The sequence below is a fragment of the Danio rerio genome, chromosome 7 (genome assembly GCF_049306965.1).
Source record: "Danio rerio strain Tuebingen ecotype United States chromosome 7, GRCz12tu, whole genome shotgun sequence".
In the NCBI taxonomy this organism is placed as follows: Eukaryota; Metazoa; Chordata; class Actinopteri; order Cypriniformes; family Danionidae; genus Danio; species Danio rerio.
The window spans coordinates 30,680,002-30,704,201 of record NC_133182.1 but is presented as its reverse complement, the minus strand read 5'-3'; the positions used below and the strand labels follow the sequence as shown (position 1 = coordinate 30,704,201).

At 35.1% G+C, this 24,200-nt stretch overlaps 2 protein-coding genes across 5 annotated transcripts in view; one reads left to right on the top strand and one right to left on the bottom strand.

Annotated features, from left to right (window-relative positions):
* The window catches only part of mtmr10 (myotubularin related protein 10), a 46,943-nt gene extending 31,167 nt beyond the window's left edge, over window positions 1-15,776 (bottom strand). The window contains exons 1-3 of one of the 2 annotated variants that reach the window (XM_005168881.6): window positions 15,291-15,776; window positions 14,554-14,614; window positions 1,637-1,773 (exon numbers count right to left, since the gene is read on the bottom strand). In XM_005168881.6, coding sequence (XP_005168938.2) covers window positions 1,637-1,773; window positions 14,554-14,614; window positions 15,291-15,347 — 255 coding nt within the window. In that variant the 5' untranslated portion in view covers window positions 15,348-15,776. 2 annotated transcript variants of the gene reach the window in all.
* A 2,382-nt stretch (window positions 15,777-18,158) lies between these two features.
* myo1ea (myosin IEa) overlaps window positions 18,159-24,200 on the top strand; it is an 88,916-nt gene continuing 82,874 nt past the window's right edge. For all 3 annotated transcript variants that reach the window (XM_677757.11, XM_005168927.6, XM_005168926.6), the window contains exon 1: window positions 18,159-18,418. In XM_677757.11, coding sequence (XP_682849.5) covers window positions 18,416-18,418 — 3 coding nt within the window. In that variant the 5' untranslated portion in view covers window positions 18,159-18,415. The remainder of the gene's footprint in view (window positions 18,419-24,200) is intronic.

The following is a 24,200-nucleotide window of genomic DNA, read 5'->3' as shown; positions in this document are numbered from 1 at the left end:
ATACAAAATGTGCAAATTGGTGAGTCCTTACAACCAGTAGGTACTGATTTAGCACTATTGTGAGTTACAGACACGCTGGTCTGCCTATTTCAGTCTACAGTTTCACACACAACAATCTCTAGGGTTTACACAATATGGCCCAAAAAGTTAAAACATCCAGTGAGCAGCAGTTTGTTTATATGCGCAAAAATGGTTTGAGCAGTTAGAAAGGCAACAAAAACTGAAAAAGCCACTTGTTACAACAGAGGAAAGTAGAACAGCATGTGTCTTGATTTCTGCTGCAACATTTAAATGGGAGGACAAGAATTTGGCCTTGAATCAACCATTCAAGCTGGTTTTAGTGATGTAATTGTGTGGGAGCCATTTTTTTGGAACACTTTGGGTATCTTAGTACCAACTAAGCATTGTTTAAACACCATAGCCTACTCGCTAATTGTTGTATTGTTGCTGGCTAAAAATAGCAACCGTATCAATACCGTTATACATCATAAAAACAATGCACTTATATATGAGACAAGGATTGAATATTTAAGACAAGGATTGAATATTAAATATAATTTATTTAATGCCTAAAACGCATGGTTGTCATCATGGGACAGCGTGGAGGAGAAAGAGAGAGGTAGGAAAAGATGACGAGTCACGCACCAAGTTCCTTGGTCTCAAAAAGGAACACAACTTCTGCAGTTAGTATTTCAGATTTTGACCAAACGAGAAGGGAGAGGCGGTAAATACGAATGAGACAATTTGCAAATTGTGCAACAAGAAGGTTTAAAAGGGACAGTGTTCGTTAAAAAACCTATACTGATGCAGTAACATATTACTTAGCAAATAAAATAATCTCTTTCCACTCTGTAGAAAAAAGGTCAAATTTATTTCATTTGCGTGCACGTTTCTGTGCGAAAAATGATCTGAATGTTTATGTTAATTTAATTCTGTTTGATTGTTGTATTTGCACTTTTTTCTAAACAGCTATTTGTTGCTAATAAAAGTTGTTAATATTGTTGTGAATGTTATTTTGTTATGCTTTCAGTATTAGTGTTTGATATTTCGCTTCTGAACGGTTTATGCACAAGCCAACAGTTTGGTGATGCTGTCTAAGCCTTATGTCATAATTTTTTTTTCCCCGGTTTATTACCGAGATGATATAGGGAGGAGGTTTGACGGTATCAAAATACTAATCCAAGCCTAATCCAAACCAATTCTAAAGGTGTACATACTTAATTATTTGATTATAAGTATAACAAAAGTCTGGAGAAAATCACTGGAGAAACATCAAATTCTACAAAATTGCTCACCAAGCTTACAATTCAATTTCATAGTAATCCCTTTAGTTTCTAAACGTTCAAATCACACAAAATCTGCAGAAATTCACATGTGGTCCGAGCCTGTCCCCTGGAGAAACGTCAGTCTATAGCAATCTCTGATTGGCTCCAGTACTAGTAGACGGGGCTTCATTTACCATATTGACCGTTCAAAACTATTCGAGTGACATGTCTTGTGTATTCTGTAGTCTTTGGAATTGTATATATTTAAATTGTATTTCAGCCAATTTTAGACAAAAAAAATTATTTTCTCAGATAATTGACTTTCACAGACAGGTTATAGAAAAAAATGACTCTGACAAGTCTGAGCTTACCTGCTGTGGCAATGAATTATGGGAAATGAAGGAGACCTTGAAGTTGGTACACACAAGTTTGCCCCAAAGGTCATCCTGACCACTGTCTGCACCGATGCACTTTCTTACAAAGTTCGCCTCGTTCACAACTATTTCACCTGTACAAAAAAAGGAACAAGGAAGTCAGAGGAAAAACACAATAATAAACTGAGCAGGGGATGATTCACATTTTAAAACATTTTGTGTATAAAAGGAAATGCTGGCAGTGCTTATGTTTAGCATGTATCATTGTTTTGTTTGTTCTATTCTGCTTCCAACCAATATGGTCAAGAGTTAACAGAAAACAATAAATGGAAATCATTTATTTTTTATCTGCACAGCAACTGGATCACTGAGCATTCAGGTAACGAACACTCTTGAGGCCCCTTCCTAAAGGCCTTCCTGGAAAAGCCCTCTCCTGAGAAGCTACCGTGCCTCTCCTTTCATGTTGGCAGAAAAACGATGCCCTATTAAAAGAAATGACCTGTTGTGCTGACTAAACAGTCGCATAAACTTTACTATTACCCGAGTATGTACACGCATGCTGAGAGTCCTAAATGTGTGTGTGTTTTTTTTTATACAAACAGCAAGACAGCAGAGTTCATCAAAGGCAGGTGTATCAGGAACCAATTGTCAGGATAAATAAAAACAGATTGAGAGAGACACATTTTATTTGCACTAATAATTCTTGAGAATTGTTTTGAGAAGATCTGACATCAATCGAATGCTGTGTTAATGCCATGGCGTAATTACTGTAATTCCAAGTTGACATGTAATATTCTCTTGACATACACTGACTAGGGTCTATTCATTTCTATTGCAACAGTCTTAGACATCTACCAAATAATTTGTCAACCACACTAATTAAAAATGTATATTACAATAACTGCTTAATAAGTACATTTAATTATTACTCTAAGCACCCACATTTTTCTTAGGTTCTGCTTGAGGTGCAGCGGTCTCACACCACAACTCATACGAGGACATAAACTGAAATCTTGTATTTACAGTAATTCCAATATGTCATGATCACACGTACATATCTCCAGAAAATAACAACAAAGTTTATTTATATTGTTTTAATACTATGAAAATAGACTTTTAAATAGTGGACAGATATTAAAGTAATACATGACATAACTGGGGCACATGCTTGTTATAAACAGAGTGGCATGATTGTTGCCATAATAAGTACATTATTTTGCCGAGCTGTTTTGTGCTGGAACCTTGGTTGGTTTAGACCTCTCATGAATGAATATGCCAATGAAAAAACAAGATGGCAGCAAGTTTTAATGAGCAATTCACCAAATCAAACTGTGGCCAAAAGAGCTTAACATGCTGCAATTTAAGAAAACACGTGCAATTATAAAACAAACGCCTGCAAATTACAAAAAAATCTTCATCCGTTTGACAGCACACATGCTGTAAATCCTCACAACACAAACACATTTTTTGAAACGTGCAGCATTTTCACACAACACTTGCAAAAGCATTGAAACACAACGCAAATGTTTCATGTGGACCCAAAAACAAGAGGCATGGAACTGTGCCATGACTATATTGCTCAGTGAAGTTGTAGGTGATCTTTGAAAGGGGAGTTTTTTGTTTGTTTATTGTAACATATTGATTCCCATGTCTTTTGTATTTTTTGAACCTAAAAAACCATATTCTAAATTGTCGCATATGTCACATTTATGGGTCCTATTAAATCATTTCCGTTGTGATACGTGCTATTGATAAAATGCAGTGCGTTTTTTGTAAATTGTTTGCGTTGTGTAAAAATGTAGCATGTTTTTAAAGTGTATGCGTTGAGGATTTACAGCTCATGTGCTGTCAAACGGACGAAGATCTTTTTTTAATTTGCTGCTGTTTTTCACAATTGCACGTGTTTTCCTTAATTGCAGCACATTAAGCTCTCTTGGCCACCGTATGATAAGTACAATTTCAGAGTTGTTTGCAGCTGTTACACCGTATGAAAAAATATCACAAAGTATCATCTCAAAAAATATCACAAAGGCACTAGGAGATAACTAACACCATAACTGACTATTTCGCTAAAGACTCAGTGCCTTTTAATGCAGTGACCAAAAAGGGATTTAAAAACCTCATCCAAATGCTGGATAGGGAATATACTCTCCTGTCTCACGCATATTTTAGCCATTTTGCTGTACCACAGCTGTACGATGAATGTTGTGATATTTTGTGTAGCATCTGTAGTGATTATTTTGCTTATATACAATATAAGCTACAGAAAGGCTCTTTGCTGAGTGTTCTGTATTTTTCTAATTATTATTTTTTTGTTTGTATAATAAACTACACTATTTAGTTGAACTTATTTACAGAAAAGTAAGGTCATTTTCTTTGTGCTTACTGTTTGCTCAAGCAAAAAGAAATGGTGTTTTATTTGAATAAATGTTGGAGTAAGTTAATATCATTTCAGTTCCTTTTTTAGCTAATAAACATTATTGAGCTGAAGCTTACAAAGTGAAATCGCAAATCAAATCGAAATCGCAATATATGTAAAAAACAAATTGCAATGAGATATTTTCCCCAAATCGCACACCCCTAATTGCTGTTGAACTTTCTAATTATCTAAACAAACCAAAACTCTCATTTTTAAATTGCACTGTTAAAATCTGTTTTAGCAGACATGTCTACTTCTGTCTTTGGCTGAACTACATAAGTCACACATATGGAAATAAAGGAAAAGCACATTTTGCTTCACTCTAAACATAGCACTTCCTCTTCTGCTGGCTCTAAGGATCATCCAGACACATTAAGAGGCAAAATTGAACAGAGATGTGCGTATGCTGGAAAGGAATAATCAAGTCGCTGAGAGGAAGAGTGAGGGAGAAGAAAACACAAACCCCAGCTGTGAGCACTTTATGTGTGAGCGCAGTAAGGAGTGTTTGTCTCACAGCTGGGACGGATTCAGGGGTTACAGCAGGGCAGGGTGCAGGATAGCTAAGATGGAGGTTGGGTCCTGTGAGAAGATTTGCATCACAGGCACAAATACTGGTGAACATTTTACTAAATGACATGATTTTCTTATGACTACACTTGTTTGGAATCTGAGCCCACACAGTACTGACTGACTTTTACAACAAAAGTACACATGTACTTCATATCCACCACTACTTATTCAATACTTATTATTATATATTTATTAGAAAACCTGAGTAATCTGTTGCCCAGCAGGCACCTTCATCTCAAAACGCCACAAAAAAAAAAAAAAAAAAAAAAAAAAACATTTATAAAAAGTCAAAAATGCAAATCAATTTTATGTCAATTAACAACCTTGAGGCCACTTTTGGCACTTTTGAGGACACTTTTGTCAAACAGTGACAGGACAGTCCTTTACACTGATTACAGTTCTTTGACACAATAGATGTCAATTTGATGGTGTTTTGACATGAACTACAGACATCCAAAATTCTGTGTAAATTTGCCATTTGCAATTGAAGGTTTTAGAAAAATAAAACCTCTTATATTACTTCTTGTGTTGTTATTTTGGTGGTCGAAAGGAAGTCAACTTGTGGATGTCAAATTGGCGTCAATGTTTTGACATCAAATTGATTTGCATTTTTTGATGTCTTTGTCATTTTGACATCAAAATGTCCACTGGGTAATTCATTAAGGTCCCACTTTATATTAAGTGGCCTTAATTTCTATGTACTTACATTTAATTAAATAATTTGGTACAGTACACTTATGTACAATGCATCCTGAAAGTAGCGCTACACTTTTTCCACGTTTTTTTATGTTACAGCCTTATTCCAAAATGGATTAAATTCATTTATTTCCTCAAAATTCTACACACAATACCCCATAATGACAATGTGAAAAATAGATTTTTTTAAATTGTTCCTAATTTATTAAAAATAAAAAACCTGAAAAATCACATTCATAAGTATTCACAGCCTTTGCTCAATCGTTTGTTGATGCACTTTTGGCAGCAATTACAGCCTCAAGACTTTTTGAATATGATGCCACAAGCTTGGCACACCTGTCTTTGGAAATTTCTGCCCATTCCTCTTTGCAGTACCTCTCAAGTTCTATCAGGTTGGATGGGAAGCGACGGTGTACAGCCATTTTTAGATCTCTCCAGAAATGTTCAATAGGATTTAGGTCTGGGCTCTGGCTGGGCCACTCATAGACATTCCCTGTGGTGAAGCCACTCCATTAGTATTTTGGCGATGTGCTTTGGGTCATTGTCCTGCTAGAAGACAAATCATCACCCCAGTCTGAAGTCAAGAGTACTCTGAAGAAATTTTCATTTAGGATGTCTCTGTACATTGCTGCATTCATCATACTGCAATTGTAACCTCACCAGACCAGAGAATTTTGTTTCTTATGGTCTGAGAGTCCCAAGATGCCTTTTGGCAAATTTCAGGCGGGGAGTGGCTTCCGCCTGTCCACTCTACCATAGAGGCCTGATTGGTGAATGGCTACACAGATGCTTGTCCTTCTGTAAGGTTTTCCTCTCTCCACAAACACTTGAGCTGAGAGTTACCATCAGGTTATTAATCACCTCCCTGACTAAGGCCCTTCTTCCCCGATCCCTCAGCTTAGATGGCGGGCCAGCTCTAGGAAGAGTCCTGGTGGTTCAAAACATCTTCCACTTAAGGATGACGGAGGCCACTGTGCTCATTGAAACTTTCAAAGCAGCAGAAGTTTTCTATAACATTACCCAGCCCTGTGCGTTGAGACAATCCTGTCTCGGAGGTCTACAGACAATTCCTTTGTCCTCATGCTTAGTTTGTGCTTTGACATGCACTGTCAACCCTAGGACCTTACATAGACAGGCGTACGCCTTTTTAAATCATGTCAAATCAACTGAATTTATCACAGGTGAACTCCAATTAAGCTGCTGGAAGATCTCAAGAATGATCAGTGCAAACAGAATGTACCTGAGCTCAATTTAGAGCTTCACGGCAAAGGCTGTGAATACTTATTTTAATTAATTTGCAACAATTTCAAAAAATCTTTTCACATTGTCATTATGGGGTATTGTGTGTAGAATTTTGAGGAAATAAATGAATTCAAACCATTTTGGAATAAGGCTGTAACATAAAAAATGTGGAAAAAGTGAAGCGCTCTGAAAACTTTCCGGATGCTCTGTACAGACAAGTTTTTAAACTACTTGTACATAAAAATTATTTGCATGTAACTACATCTAAAACTAAATTCTACACTCAAAAATGTTTGCTGCTTATTTAAACTACTAAAATGAGCTTAAACAACACAATTTTGGAGATTTTGGGGGAAACTTAATTTGTTTTAGGGTCAATCCACTTCAAATTTGTTATGTTAACTTAATCAATTTGTGTTGAGACAACATTAACGAATTGTGTGGAACCCTTCATTTTTTTTTAAAAAAGTGTGCTTACATTAATAATTAAACTGTTGACTATCCCTTACACTTTAACCCACATGTACACCTACCCATACCACCTAACCTATCCCTAACCCTACCCATATCCCACCTCAGTGGCATCTTAAGAGTTGTGCAATACATTATAAGCATAAGTACATTGTACTTATTTTCCAATGAAAGTTCCCAGTAGTAAAGGCCACTTAATATAAAGTGGGACCTTCATTATTATCAGTTTAACATAGACATTTATATAAAAACTTCAATCTTCAGATGCACACAGGCATATTTATAGCTCAATTTATCTGTATGTATCTCAGTATGAAGACCCACTATCTCTATTACACATCTTTTCACAGACACACACCCGGTCGCAAATTTTAAACAACTTCCTCTTCCGCTCGGCATGCAGCCAAGCCTGTAAATGGCCATGAAGACGCATCAACGTGTGTCTAACCTCTGATTTACAGGGATTAACCAGCAGCTCATCCTCTCTTATTTACCAGTAAACAGCAGAAGATCAGTCTAGACTGCTAGTGGGAAGGGGATGCAGATGGTAGATTATCAGAAGCACTGTGAACGCAGCCAACGCTTCTGAAATATTTGTTTATTGGCTAACCAAAGAACAATCAGTAAAGATCAGTTTCTTGATTAAATGCAATGTCAGCTCATTGCTCAATTTGCATAATACTTACGAATGTTATCAAATACACTGTGATTCAAATGCAAGTTAAAACCTCTTTAAAAAATATACATTTATTATCTCTAAAATCAAAATAATACATTTTACAACGAAAAAAAATTAATATGTTTCAAAATATTATTATACATTTTCTTAATTAAATAAACACAGCTTTTTTCATAATATAAGACTTATAACAAAAAAATATAAATAAATAAATCGTATAGACCCCCATCCTTTGAATGACAGTATAACTACAACCCGATGACAAAATACACAACATATTATGGCCGATGATGATTACTTGATATTTCAGAAATGGCTGTTCTTGACGGTTAAGCCACACCACACTTGACAACAAATGTGCATGATGAAATAATTTGAGCAGAAGTCAGTGAGCATCTAAAAATAACAGCATCAAATATTTAGGTATGACCATGTGATCAGGCTTCCTGTGTATACATCCTGTTAGAAAAGGGGGGTTAATGGGTGGCATGTTTGATCAGTACACCTTCGCTTGTGTCTTTTAGCTTTGACTTTGGACAAAAATTATGGTAGAGCTAAAGAGTAAAATTGTTGGCTAAAGTAGGGAGAGAAGATGCTAAATATTGCAAGTGCAAGACACTCTGCTCTTAAAGACAGATCGGGTTTGCAGAGGAATTCTCTTGTTGCATTGTGCAAAAGTTACACGTCAGTGGATCAGAGCAACATGATAAGAGGCACGAAGAGGCCTAACAGAGAGACTGATAGAGAAAGAGAGAGAGAGAAAAAGAGAATGTGTGCGTGGGTTTGTAAAAGGACACCGTTCATGAGACAAGGACCATGTTTTGTTAGATGACAAGGCACCATTGGACTTCCATGTGTGTGTAGGGAGTGGTGGAGAGATTTAAATGGAGCAGTTAATCTGAATGGACACATTATTCTAAAATGACACCACATGCAGGAGTCACTAAAACATTCTCAGAGTATGGTAGTTGATGAGTCTTTCATTTTTTTTTACATGTCTGCAACAAGAAAGCCATTATGACCTTTTCAGTATAGTGCTCCCAAGTACACTGAAAAAATTATTCAAAGATGATTCCTTGGACTTACTTAATTCACTTTTTTTTTTCAAGTTAAGTGGTTGTACACCAGGGGTGTCCAAACTCGGTCCTGGAGTGCCAGTGTCCTACATATTTCAGTTCCAACCCCAATTAAACTCACTTGAACTAGCTAATCAAGCTCTTTCTAGGTATAAAAAAAACTTCCAGGCAGGTGAGTTGAAGCAAGTTGGAGCTAAACTATGCAGGACACTGGCCCTCCAGGACCGAGTTTGGACAGCCCTGCTGTAAACAATTTATTTGGGCTGAATTTGAATCAACTAATCAAGCTGAACATTACTAAATTTAATTTCTTTGTTTAAATTAAACCCATATAAATTGTTTGCAACAATTTTGCAGACATCATCTTTTTCAATGTACGATGTTTATGATTAAAATACATTTATTTAATGCTCACTTAAAACAAATCTATAAAACACCAACAATTTAATAGCGCTATTCCTCAGAAAACCTCAAAGATTAAAATTGTATACCATATTGCACAAAACAGCTGATTTTTTGTTATTTGGAGAAGAAAGTTATAAAAAACAAACCAACATCCTTAAATGTTAAACATTTCAAGCTCACAACAATTAATGTTCATTGCAAACAAGATATCGGTTTACACTTATCAGTGCAACACAAGCGGTTCAGTTTCAAAGTTTGTGACTTTGAAGTGCATCTCTAACTTTCTCTGAGTAAGGTTGCATTAATTTGATCAAAGATACAGAAATCTCAGAGTAATAATACCATTTTAAAATCAAATTGTAACAATTAAAAGAATTATTTATTTCTGTAATGATTTCCCTTACTCTTACTGAAACTTTTAATTAGTAGTGTATTTACTTTATTCTGTAATGTGAAAGTAAGGTTGTTTCTGCCCAGAACTTCCCATTCAGTCAGCTATGAGAGAAATGACTTCAAACAAACAGCGAAAAAACTGGTCAAACTACTTGCTCGACAAACAAATGTGTTTAAGACTATACATAAAAATATTAAAAAATCTAAAAAAAATTATATAATAAGAAAATACCTCATCATCAAGTATAATACACTCAAAAAATGATGTTTGTTCAAAGTACTTTAGGGCTGCACGATATTGGAAAAATGTAACAGTGTGCTACTTTTTATTCTGCAATATATTTTGCAATATGAATGCAATTTCACCAGATGACTTATGTTTTTTTGGAAGGAATTTATAACGTTAGATTGATAGAGATGATTCTGCCATAGAAGTGCATCTCCATCAAATCTAATAAGCAATCTATGAATACAATAAGGAAAAAGACATTAGGTTTTCCAAGTCTACTAGCATTCAGGTACAGTAATTAAATTATAAAAAATAAACGAAATTCAATAAAATTAATCATTATTAATGTTACAAATGGTACAATTTCTTACACCTGAATGCTTTTAAAAATCATTATACAATCACAGGCCTTAAAAACACATGTAAATGATAAAATTCTAATACATACTCAACACTGCATATCCTACAATGTGACTATTTTAAACGAACACATTGCCATAGCCATGCTGAAACAATATATTCTGCAGCCCTAAACTACTTGAATAACATGAGGTGAAACAACACAATTCTTGATGTTTTTTGGAAAACTTAATTGTTTTATGTTCAATCCACAGTTAATTTAATTCCTTCATGTTGTCCTAACGTAAATCGATTATGTGGAACCAGCATTTTTTACAGTGTATATCATGTAGCTTAAGCCTTTTTATCATCTAAAAATCAATGGAAGTCAATGAGACCGGAAGTCTCAAGCCAATAAGGTTGCAATGGCTGTGTCCACTAATGTGTGCACAATAAGGTCGATAAAATTAAAAGAAACCAGGCGTATTCCATCAGACAAAGAAGCTGGCAACAAAACATGACACTAGATTTTGATAGTGTACTCTAGAATCAGTATTCAAGCCAAAAATGAACCACATCATGTGCCACCCTACTATCACCACAGCCCGCAAAACACAGTGACAAGAGAGGTTTGGTTTTAATTCCACATGAGGAACTAAAAATGCATATAGCACTTCTATTTTGGAAACAGGGAAGGTCCATGCTGTGCTGCTTAATTATAAGGAGTGAACGCCTAAACGCAGAGTCCTTCCCCATATGCCACAGCTCTACGGTCGCCTTTCTGTTTGTTTTCCAACACTTCTAGGAACAGAAAAACTGTCTGGTTGCTTAAGATAGCTGCAAAGCCATCACAAACCAGGAGCTGACGCGTGTGTTGTTCATGGCTTGGAAATATCTGATCTAAAATTGCAAGTGTTAGAAACGTAGAACAGAACAAAAGGCAGGTATTAAACTGAGAGGTATAAACTACCTGTCAGAACATGAAGTCTGTACCAAGACATTAGCAATAACAAATGTACAAATGAAAAAGAATGGTACACACCTTATGCTAGTGTGCTTAGTTATACGGCAATGACAAGATCATAGCAAATTCTAAAAACTCGTTGTTGCCATGCTCGTCTATTGACTTAGCAAACATCAATCTAGTTAAAGTGTTGAAGTAGGTGGAGGACAATTTTGCCATATTTGTTCAAGAGCTCATTGAGGCATAGTTCACCCAAATTAAAATTACATTATCATACACTCCTAACACATTATGACATCTTTGGTTACATAAAAAAAAAAACTTTCTATGGCACAAAAGTTTTTTTTAATAACAGAAAAAATATATATAGAAGGAACAACAATTATTTTAAGAACGGTTCACTAAAGTTTCCTTATTTCTTTCTACAATAACTTGATGAAAACCTGACAAAAATTATACAAAGAAAATTCCTTGAATTTACTTAATTCACTTAATTTGTTTAGTTAAGTGGTTGTAAACTGTTTATTTGGGCTGAATTTAAACAAACAAATGAAGTTGAACATTACTAAATTTAATTTGTTTGTTTAAATTCAACCCATATAAATATTTTGCAACAAAAAGTTATCTTCAAGACTTAATCATCATTAAGTTTCCTTATTTTTACTACAAAAACTCCCTTTTGGAACCATTATTTTTAAGAGTGATGTTCATAATAAGCCATGTGTCTTTCCTCCATGGAAGACAAGACACACACTGGTCGCTCTTTCCCATGCTATAAGAGGAAATTTAAAGCTTTAAAAAGACAAAGAAGTGTCACAAAAGTGTCACAAAAGATGTAGATATGATTGGCATTCAGTTTTACAAATCTTTTTAAGCAAAACAATGGCTTTAGATGAGAAACAGATTCAAATTTAAGCCATTAAATTGTTCTTTTGAGTAAAATCCTTTTTAATGAATAAATTAATCCAGTTCACAATGATGGCTGGTGAAGACTGAATAAATCAGTTAAAATTGGACTGATAGTCTTCATAGATTTGGTCGAAGCAATTCTTGAGTTAAACCCAGACAGAATTAGGACAGCTTATCTGTGAATAATGATTTAGCATTTGTCTGTCTGTTTCTCAAAGCAATCACACAAACTTGGGTTAGAAGAAATAGATTATGTCTGTAATAACCACTTTTATTTATATTGCATCGATTTTGAAGTAGATTTCAATATAAAAGAGCAGTGCACTTCCTAAAAAATGACTCTTTTTGAAATTAAATGAAAATTTTTCATGTTCCACAGATGAATGACAGACGGGTTTGGTAGAAGTGATTTCCATTTTGAGGTCAACTGCCCTGTTAACAAAAATCAATAACATCAGCTGAGTCTGTAAAAAAATCTATCACATCAGCTGAGCCTCAGATATTTGCCTCTATTTACAGTTCAAAAATCAGGAAGTGGGGCATTAAAAATGCCTTTAAGAGGAAAGCAGTGAATCACAGACCCTCTGTAGACTCTTCAACTGGCATCAAAACCAAAACAAACCAAGGCAGATCACAGGCTCTTTATGCGAGTCCACGCATTAAAAATTCAGAGACAGCACAAGTGCAGGAAGCAGGCTGGATAAGATAATGTTTCGTATACAGGAAGGACCTAGTGAATATCATGTTTGAGTGATCACTTAATGCCGAGACATTTCATTTCTGTTTTATTTCTCTCCCTCTCTCTTTCTCTGTCAAGCAAATGTGTCTCTTGCCAAATGAACAGAACATGTTTACATCACAATAGCAGAAGACGACTGGTGATGCAATAGCAAAAAATAGAGAAAAGGGCAAAGAACCAATTGCTATGGAAACTAACAGGTGGCCTTCTGTTAATTCATAATATACCAAAATGTGTCCATCTGAACAGCTGAAAAAAGCAACAAAGCACTACCAAAATGTAGTTACAAAAACACACTGTGTTAGAAATCATCATTCAAATGTAAACCAAAGCAACTTACTGTACAATTATATACAGCAACTTTTCGGCTTCAGTTTATTCATCCATTCATTCATTTTGCTTTTGGCTTAGTACCTTTAATAATCAGGGGTCGACACAGTGGAATGAACCACCAACTTATCCAGAATATGTTTTACACAGCGGATGCCCTTGTGGCTGCAATCCATCACTGGGATACACCCATACACTCTCATTCACACACATACAATACAGATAAATTTGCTTTTTTTAATTCACCTATTCAACGCATGTCTTTGGACTGTGGAGGAAACCGAAGCACCTGAAGGAATCCCACACAAACACGGGGAGAAACATATGCCTGAATAGTTGGCGGTTCATTCCGCTGCGGTGACCCCTAATAAATATGGGACTAAGCCAAAGGAGAAAAAATGAATGAATTTTAAAATGTTAATTGTTGTGAAAATTCAGATTCTGCTCTGAAACAGGTTTATCTAAAACTCAGAGTTTGTTCAAATGTTCTTCATTTTAAGGAACATGCAAACTCCACACAGTCGGCTGACCCAGCCGAGACTCAAACCAGTGACCTTCTTGCTGAGAGGCAATTTTGCTACCCACTGCTCCACCGTGCAGGCTTCAGTTTATTCATCCCTCAGGAAATTTGAGTGGAATGATAGCTGCCCAAGAACCATATTGTTGAATAAGATTTCAAGCGCATTTCAATAATTTGTATTCAAGAAATTATAACAATGAAAATGTATTGTATTCAACTTATATATAATGAAGACGCAGTGGTGCAGTGGTGCAGTCGGTAGTGCTGTCACTTCACAGCAAGAAGGTAGCTGATTCGAGCCTTGGCTGGGTCATTTGGCGTTTGGGTCATCTGTGTGGAGTTTGCATGTTCTCCGATGCGTTTGCGTGGGTTTCCTCCGGGTGCTCCGGTCTCCCCAACAGTCCAAAGACATGCGGTACAGCTAAGCTAAATTATCTGTAGTGTATGAGTGTGAATTAGTGTGAATGGATGTTTCCCAGAGATGGGTTGCAGCTGGAAGGGCATCCGCTGCGTAAAACATATGCTGTATAAGTTGGCGGTTCATTCCGCTGTGGCAACCCCAGATTAATAAAGGGACTACATAGCAATACATAGTGAAGTTATTTCACTGTCAGACATCTGTCACTTTGCTGACAGCTGATCAGTTTGTGAGATCAAAACAAGAACAAAAACCTGCTCCAAAGCATGGTTAGTCGTGCAGCATACAATGAAATAGAGAAGTAGCACAAATCAACTCATCATTTTGAACATGAATAACCAGAGTTTGTTAAATTTTAATTTACCAGGGTAGTCACTGAAATCGTGTTTCCTGAAATACGCACTGGTGGTTTGAACTATCAAACATACTCTGTGAAACTTCAAATAGTCACCCACACCAACCTAACCTTGAAGGTTGTGAGCTGTTGTGATAGAAGTAGTTTTGAAATCACTCACCCGGTAAAAGTTTTGCTTCTAGCTTCTTGATAGGCAGTTGTGGACTTTTCTTCAAATCGGTCTGTGAAACATAAACACTTATAACTCACTGTACAAGTATGCAATACAATGATAGTCATAATAAAGCTAAATTATCTAATTATGGGTCTAAAAAAATAGTGAGCAACAGCACCACATTGTATTATGTTGAAAATCAGAGTTTTTTTTATGAATAAGGAATTTGTGGACATTAATGTTAGATTAGAGGAGAAAAAGCTTTTTTTTTCACTGTCCATGGGGTTATAATAATTCATTACCCCATGAGTTAAATTTTAAACATCCTGGCTACTTATTTGTTATTAAGTTATGTAAAGTTGAATGTATATCTAAATAGGTTACACATTTTCATCCTTATAAAGTTGGCATTTCCCCTGTATCTTACTCCATGTCTCATGGAAGTACCATATATATATATATATATATATATATATATATATATATATATATATATATATTTTTTTTTTTATTATAGTTATTACCTTAAAAGTTACCACAGTGAAGAACTGACACCAAAGTTATCCAACCGAGTGAAGGCTTAACTACACTTACACTTAACTTTGTTTACAGTCTTCCAGATGTCAAACATATGGGGTGAAAGAGTTCCCCTAACATATATCTAGTCAAGAATAGTTAAAGAAATGAATATGTCATTGTGTTTTTTTATCAGCTAGTCGTTAGCAAGCTAGTATCTCACTCACCTGAAGTGGAGGAAGATAAGACTTGAAAGTCGGCTTGGTTTGTTTACCGGAGAACATCGTTTACACGAGCCGATACAACAAAAATGCGAATAGTAAATCCATACAAGAGCAGCTTAAGAATCTTAAAACGTAAACCAAAACTGTTTTGTGCTAGCTCAGAGCCACAAATCCACGGTTTCTTCAGTAGAAGAGGCGTTTAAAGAATAATTTCCATAAATGCAAAAGCAGTATTTAGTATCTGCTCAGTGTGCAGTTGTATCTGAGCTCAGTCTCTGTCTGTCCCGCTGAAGTCTCTCTTCGTTGGCGGCTGTCAAACTTTTTGCTGCTTTAGTTTCCCCGTATAAACGTTCACGTCATGTTCAGTCTTCTTGCCTGAATCAACAGTTTGAGGGAGAGTGTGTATGTGTGTGAGTCCTGTGCTTCTGCTGCAGACGCGTTCAGTCCTGTAATTCACCGTCCGTTTTCAGTTCAGCCATGTTTATTAGTGGAGGAATGGGGAGGTGCAGCGTGCTTGAGCTCTGGACCACAAAAAGCAGGAGGAGTGAGCTATGGCGAGCCCTGTGGACCATTGAAGCGAATTATTTTTTATTTACATATGAATAATCATTATGTTTGGGACTTCAAAGAATATATCAAGTGGTTTAAATCATTTATATAATTTAATGTAGGAATTTTGAGTTGGAATTGAGCCTACTGTAAATGATGTACATTTAATAATCGAATGTAGAGAATAACCTTTATTATTATTTTTAACTTATGCCCAGTGTTTAAATAATTTTTAAATAATTTTAAACACTGCAATGTCAAAAATTGCATATGCAAATGAATAGATAGTTTTCACATCATGCAAGTGTTTAATGGACTCCTGCTGCCACCTGCTGGATTGTCAGGAGAGCAGTGCGGATGAGGTGATGAAAATATGATGAAATGAAAACATATTTTGGATTAAAGCATAAGAAGAATGCAAAATTTATAATAAGTAAATAAATATGAACTGAATATTTGTATTTATTATGTATTAAATTATTGTTATTAATGAAACAATTTATACATTAAAGAGTTATAAATTAATGCTTCTGTTTTATCATCCATGTCTACCTTAATGTTTTTTTGTAACCGACTGGTAAGAAAATATAATGTTATAAAAACCTTTAGATAGATAGATGGATAGATAGACAGACATACAGGCAGACAGACAGACATCACTAATAGTAAGATAGACAGACAGGCAGACAGACAGCACTAATAGTAAGATTGAAAAATATAGATGGATAGATTTATTTTAAAATCTATAATGTTAGGAAATAAAATTAATATTTAAAATAAATAACCACACGGCTAGTCAAACGTTTGAAAGTAATTGTTTTTTTAGTGGCCCCTTCTGTTTTTAAAAGTGCAGTAGTTTGATAAAATATTAAATTATACAATTAAAATGGACCGTCAATGGTTTTTGAACTTTCTAAAGTAATCTTAAAAGCTTAAATCTATCATGGTTCCCACAAAAATATAAAGATTGCTTTGTATCAAGGGGATAATTTACATTTTAAAGCATTCACCGAGAAAACTAATTATACAGATTTTTTCAAATGACAATATAATATCAATTTCATTCATTGATTCATTTTCTTGTCGGCTTAGTCCCTTTATTAATCTGGGGTCGCCACAGCGGAATGAACCGCCAACTTATCCAGCAAGTTTTTACGCAGCGTATGCCCTTTCAGCTGCAACCCATCTCTGGGAAACATTCACACACACACACTCATACACTATGGACAATTTAGCCTACCTAATTCACCTGTACCGCATGTCTTTGGACTGTGGGGGAAACCGGAGCACCCAGAGGAAACTCATGCGAAGGCAGGGAGAACATGCAAACTCCACACAGAAACGCCAACTGAGCCGAGGTTCGAACCAGCGACCCAGCAACCTTCTTGCTGTGAGGCGACAGCACTACCTACTGTGTAGATATGCCTCGTCCATATCAATTTCAATAAGACAATAAAATTTATTTTTTTAAACAGGCAAATCTTAATGTATTTTAATCCAGGTGCATGTTTTATTTTAATCATTCAATATATACATATTTAAAAAATGTAATTTTCTTAAAGGTTTTCTTAATATATGAGGCAATAAAAAGCGAACATACTGTATACTTCCAAAGTTGAGATTTTATTTATGTGTAATAATTTTTAATTAATATTTTAATTAATATTATGGGTGCTTGGTTGCAGCTGGAAGGGCATCCGCTGCATAAAATATATGCTGGATAGGTTGGCGGTTCAGTCCGCTGTGGCAACCCCAGATTAACAAATGGACTGAGCCGATAAGAAAACGATTGAATGATGCTTAATAACATGTAAAACTGAATTTATAGTGTTTATGATGTAATTATACAGCTACTTATAATGATATCATGATATTATAATATGAAGAATATAATATAGCCTAGATACACAATGTTTTGGAAATAATAAAAGCAACCTTTAGAAAAGAATAAACGAATTGAAAATTAAATACTTCATAAAATAAATGGTGAAAATGTATAAATACATGAAAAGAAAAAGGAAAAAAAAAACATTATATACACATGATGTTTATACCGTTAACGTTTTCTTCAGTTGTAGTACTATACAATTCTGTATTTGTTGCTTCAGCTCTTTGTGTCTTCAGTGTCTATGCTCTTTGGCGCAGTGATGCTGTAAAGTGTTTAACGCAGCCTCGCTGCGCATATAGGACGCGCTTTAACACACCCGAAATCATCTGGTGGGATTCCCTTTGGAATGACGCGCCGAGCAGCGCTCCTATTGGCCAAAAGCAACTCACGAAATTCTCCATTTATGGGTTGTTTGCCTCTTTGATTCCGTCAACCAGCAGTCACAAAGTTTAACTTTGTGCAGCAGACGCTGAGTGAGTGCAGTGCAGTCAGTGCGCTCGAGCCGTTTACCGGTGCGGTCCACACTATTATGGAGCGGCGACACTGGTCCTGAGGAGACGTTTACAACAGCAGAGGCTAAAAGAGACCGTGACATCGCCACGGGGAAATAGAGAGGTTTATTATTTTACTATAAACAGTTACAAAACGGATTATAACAGAAGGTCGGCTGCAGTGTGATTAACCAATAAAAATGGTGAGTGAAAATACTTAACAGCACAGTCGCGTATCGCCTACGGAGAGAAACACAAGGGACACTGCTCTTGTTTTGGAAACAGTTTTACAGCATCCTTATCGACGTAACATAGGTTGTAATAACAGCTGCTTGGTGTTAATGTTTTCAACTGGTTTAATAATTTACAAGCCAGAATTAGCAGCTAATAAATTGCTTTAACACTCTTTAAAATTATCTCACTCATAGTGACAAAACCATACTACTGTACTGTATGCCATCCATTGTCATCAGAAATGTTAAATCGGGTAAATGACGTTTCAGTGTGGTCACATCAAGTTTAAACTTCTAGTAAATTTTTGTTTTCATTCTAGACCAATTGCAGATACTTAAATTTACCAGAGATGCACGGTTTCCGATTACTTTTAGTTATTCTCTGGTCACTTTGTGTTATAAACATATCTTACATGTTTCTTGCTATTTTTGGCACTGTGTGTCTTCAGGCAGTTTGAATAGCCTGGATAGATCACTATTGTTCTTTCACTTTTCCTAGATCAATTGTTTTAGACTCTTTATAATATATTGTGTCTTGCTAACCTGGCTTAGTCTTACATAACAGTGTAAAACTGTAAGTAGCACACATTGGTGTCTATGGTTACAGCTCACTGAAAGATGCAGGTAGATGTAGTTGCATGTGAAACTCGCTTCCGTACTCATTCTCATTAGGATGGGCTGGGTCCTGCTTTGAATAAGTGTGTGCTTATGCTTGTGTCCACAATGAGAGCATTTTCACTTGTTCTGTTGGAAATTGACACCGGTTTCTTAAAGCTCCTCAAGGAATATTAGGCCTCTGTTACACTTGACTGATTTTAGCTTTGTGTTATCCCTAGGCTGCTTGTCCCACATTCAGTGTATTTTCTTCTTCAGCCTGTCAGCTGGTAAAGAACAAGTACAGATCAGGTGAAAAACAAGAAAATCCAGTTCACCTGTCTCTAAAGCGCACGCAGAGACATTCTCTGCAAGCCATGCAAGCCGGTAGAACTAGTTTTCCTTTTGGCTTTGGGACAAACCCTTTCTGTAGGTGTTCAGTGCTGTCACAAACATTGCAAAAATATAATTCAGGCTTCATAAGTGTTTTTCTCACAAGGAAGAAGTATGTGTTGTTGGCTGAAATCATATGGTCCTTTAAAGGGATAGTTCACCCAAAAATGCCTGACCCCTCACTTGTCACAAATCTGTTTGTGTTTCTTTTTTCTTATTAATATAATATTTTGTAAATTGGGTGACCATTGTCTTCCAAACTAATAGTTCTATGGACATCAATAGTAACCACTTTAGAGCTTTCTTTAAAATTAATTAGTCTGTAATTGACAACCATTATCTGATACTTTTAGCTCATTCATTCATTCATTCATTCATTCATTCATTCATTTTCTTTTCGGCTTAGTCCCTTTATTAATCCGGGGTCACCACAGCGGAATGAACCCCCAACTTATCCAGCATGTTTTTACGCAGCGGATGCCCTTCCAGCCGCAACCCATCTCTGGGAAAACCTTTAGCTCAATGAACTACTAATTAGCTGCTTTTTATAGTAAGGAAGTAGGGAGGTTTAGGTATTGGGTAGGATCAGGGATATAAAATAGCACCAAACTATTAATTTTTAGGTGTTAATAAGCAGTTAATATGTAAATAATTGGCAGTTAATATGCCAGTAGTAAATGATATGAATTGTAACCTAAACTAAAGTGTTTCCAATATTTTTTTTGTGTGTGTGAAAGAAATAGAAAAGAAACCCAAAAAGCTTTGAAACCACTTGAGGCAGCAGTAAACAGGGAGTAAATTTGGATTTTAGGGTGAACTAACCCTTTAAGGATCTATTAATTAGTGCTGATTGCATTTATAAATGAGGCTGAAACTGTGTTCACAGTGTGCAGGGCAAGCCAGCATAATCTTAAATGTTGACATTTCTGTGAACCCATTTTAAATGATATAATGTCACATACGAGGCCAGGCTTTTTGTGTGATCTACAAGCATCTCGGGCCATCTATGGAATTAATAGGTGAAATTTTGATCTGTTTTGTTTTGACTGCAGTAGTTTAACTGTATGTCAGTGAGTCCTTGATGAGTCTGCTTATTTTGCGCATGACAGCTCAAAGGAAATGGAATGATTTCTGAAATATGAACTTGCAGTAAATGTCTGTTACACAACGATGCCTGATTTTATGATGTATTCCAGCTGTGCAACAGCCATTTGGGTTGATTATGTAATGTACCACTTGGTTATCCATATGGGTCAATATTCCATTAAGACATTCTAAATAACGGTTTCCCGTAGCTTTTACTAAAAAAGTCTAAATAAATAAATAAAAGTAAAAAAAAGCAAAAAAATATATTCATGTAAAATAAAAATAAATATGCATTTTCTGATTTGTACTTATTAAAATGTATGAAATGATAAGTGATAATACTCAGATTTATTATATTTTAAATGAATAAAAACTTCTTGAGTAAAACTTTAACAATTCTCACTATTAACTAGTAGATTATTACATGAGTGTTATTACATAATTGACTGTTTAGTACTGTAGTTATAAAGTACATATTCTGCATGATCTTCTTTTACATCTTTTTTCCTAGTCAATACCTAAACTTAACTGCCACCTTAATAACTATTAATAAGCAACAAATTAGTCGTTTGAGGCAAAAGTTATATGGTATTATTAATGGTATTTAAGTGTACCCTAAAATAGAAAGTGACCACTTCTTGCCAAATGACTAAAAACAAGCGATTTGAAAAACAGTTGCGACATATAACGATTTTTTAAATGTTTATTTATTGAGTTATTGCATTTACATTTTAAAGCGGTACATTACCCCCTTCCCTACCACAACTATGGCATTGAAAGAAAAAAATAATAATAATATTTAAATATTTATATATCCTTCCAGACTTTCTGAATCGACAGTGACAAAACAGTGTGTACCATATTTCTTCAGTCCATATGTTATCATTTAACATGAGAAGCTTGGCAACATCTAAAAGAAGAAATATACCAAAGAGGTGCATCTTAATACAATAAATAAGTAAACAGGTTATATCATCTTGAATCACAAAACCTCCCAGATATATCAAAGTTAACAGTGAGGCAATACATCATGTCATATTTTGTAGTCAATGTGTTATCATTTGACATGAAGGGCTTGGTAACATTGTATACACATATAAAATGACATTTTATTAGTTTTCCTGATCTCCATTGTGATGCTCTCAATACAGAATTGAATGATTGTTGATGTTCTAAATATGTTCAAAATATGGCAAGATTTATTGGTATGTAAACTATTGTAACAGTAAATGACTTTGGGTTATCTTTGGGTGCATCATGTTAAAAATGTATAATAGTCTGTATTTTTACTTAGAAAACATTTGAATGTAGGACAACTTTGATAAAAGATCACTGCTACTGCATACATAATTATTTTTGACTGTATTTCCCAAGACTTTTTCAAGTTCAACAGACCATAAATTTTGTTTTATCACCCAAACATCCAAATAAGATTATTCTTCTAAATGAAATGCATTAAAGAATGCATTAAATCAACACCTATCTTGTTTCCTCTACACTGTTTGTTCTATCTAGGCCCTGTGTATCTGGTGTCCACATTTCATAAGCAGATTTACAGGTTAATATTTGTCTGATAGGGTGGAGGAATGCAAGCTTTGTTCACTTTCTTTTTCCCTCCTCTGCACTATCTCCTCTTTTTCTCTTTCTTTCTCTGCCAGATGCTGCATAGTAGGTCAGTATGGCAGCATATGTTTTGCATTAAGAGCGGCAGAGAGGCGGTACATGCTGAGTAACATCCCCCTATTGAAAGCTTGTATGTCACAAGGCTACAGGATTGCTGAGGAATCCATAGTCTTTCTGAAAGAGTCAGCAGGCCTCACCTAAACAAGAGAAAGGTGCACTAGGTTGGCTGAAATTTGTGATCCTTATGAGTCAGTGCTTTCAATCAGGTTATTTTTAAACATCAGCACATATATATTAGTAGGCATGGCAGTGAACTTCCCTCAGTATCAGCTGTCGTCTTTGATGCTGTTTTATTGCTGGGTCTCTGAACCAAACTGAATTGTGCTTATTAAAATATCCAAGAAGTTCACTTTAAGTATATTAAACCTAAAAGATTAAATCCACTGATGTGTTCAAGTTAAAGTTTACAAGGTTTGTTTACTGAACAAGTTGAAAAGGTTGAATTAAGACATCAATCAGACTTAAATAAACCTTTAATTGGAAATTCTCCTTTGACCTTTAATTTGAGATGCGCACCATATGTCAAACAGCATATTTGTCTAATCTAGCCCGTATACGTGGAGTCTTTGTTTTTCTTTGTAGCGACTGGTTGTTCCTGTTGATGTCAACCGTATTACATGTAAAGTTAGTCACATTCTGAAGATCTTGTTGTTGTTTTTTTGTTGTTGTTGTTGTATTTTGTTGAACTATAGTGTTGCTATCTACAAGCCGTCCACATAGACTACTGTTCAAAAGGTTAGGATCAGTAAGATTTATTATAATTTTTTTACTTATAAAAGATGAATGATAATCAATGACATGAAAATGAATCAAATCATTTATTATAGTACAAACATAAAACTTTCTAATAATCAAAGAATCTAAAAAACATTTGTTGTTTTACTAAAGTGTTAAGTAATGCACGTTTTTCAAAGAGTTGTATCATTTATTGGTAATAATAATAATAATAATAACAACAACAATAAGAAGAAGGTTTCTTGAGCTCCAAATCACAATATTAAGATGCCTTCTGGAGGATTAAATCCTACTTAAAGTCAAAATTCATAGAAAACAAAAAATTCTGTCATCGTTTACTCACCCTTTACTTGTCAATAACCTGTTTGAATTTTTTTTCTGTTGAATACGAAAGAAAAAATATTGTTAAAAAGTTGTAAATTGGTAACCATATTAGAATAAAAAGCAAAATTAGGTCCAAGGTACTCGGAATCTTTTTTGAGTACCTTGGACTTAATTGTTTTTGTTTATTCTGATAAGTTCCTAACCCGAAGAGCACCGCCACATTAATTAAGCTACCCCTGAGCACTTTTTGTTTGATTATTTGTTTTTTAAGGACATCAATAGAAAACATTTTTCAAAATATATATATATTTTTTTTTTTACAGGAAAAAAATAATTTTGTTTAACAGAATAAAGAAACTCATGAAAGTTTAAAAAGAACTTGGAAACCAGTGACTAATTTTCATTTTTTAATGATCTATTCCTTCAAGTGCAATTTGAGAAAATTATTGTTTTACTGTATTTTGGATCAAATAAATGCAGCTTTTCATGTCCTACATTTTTAACCAAATTTCTGTTTTGATTTACTTATGTGAAATCTTCTTTTATCTCAGTAAAAATAACATGCAGCCCTAGTTTCATTAAGGAGGTGGTCTTGAGAAGCATGAGCTGGGCATTCAGGTGTGAAATGAGATCATTGTCGCTGTGCTCCTGCCCGCTTGTATTCAGCTCCTCTCACCTTGCCTCTCCTGTTTCTCTCATCTGCATTAGCAGCCATATTTAGTGGCTTTACCTGTCCTACTGTGCTCTAAAAGCAGGTCAAGGGGACTGCATGCACTAGATATCAAGTATTGTTCAGTTTTCTTCCATATTTAATGTTTGTGTGCATCAATAGCAGACACGAGATGTACTGGAAATACTCTTGTTAATCATTACCAGTATGCACACATTTGTAGCTAATGTTTGCTTGGCTATAAAACAGCTCCCAATATGTTTAAAT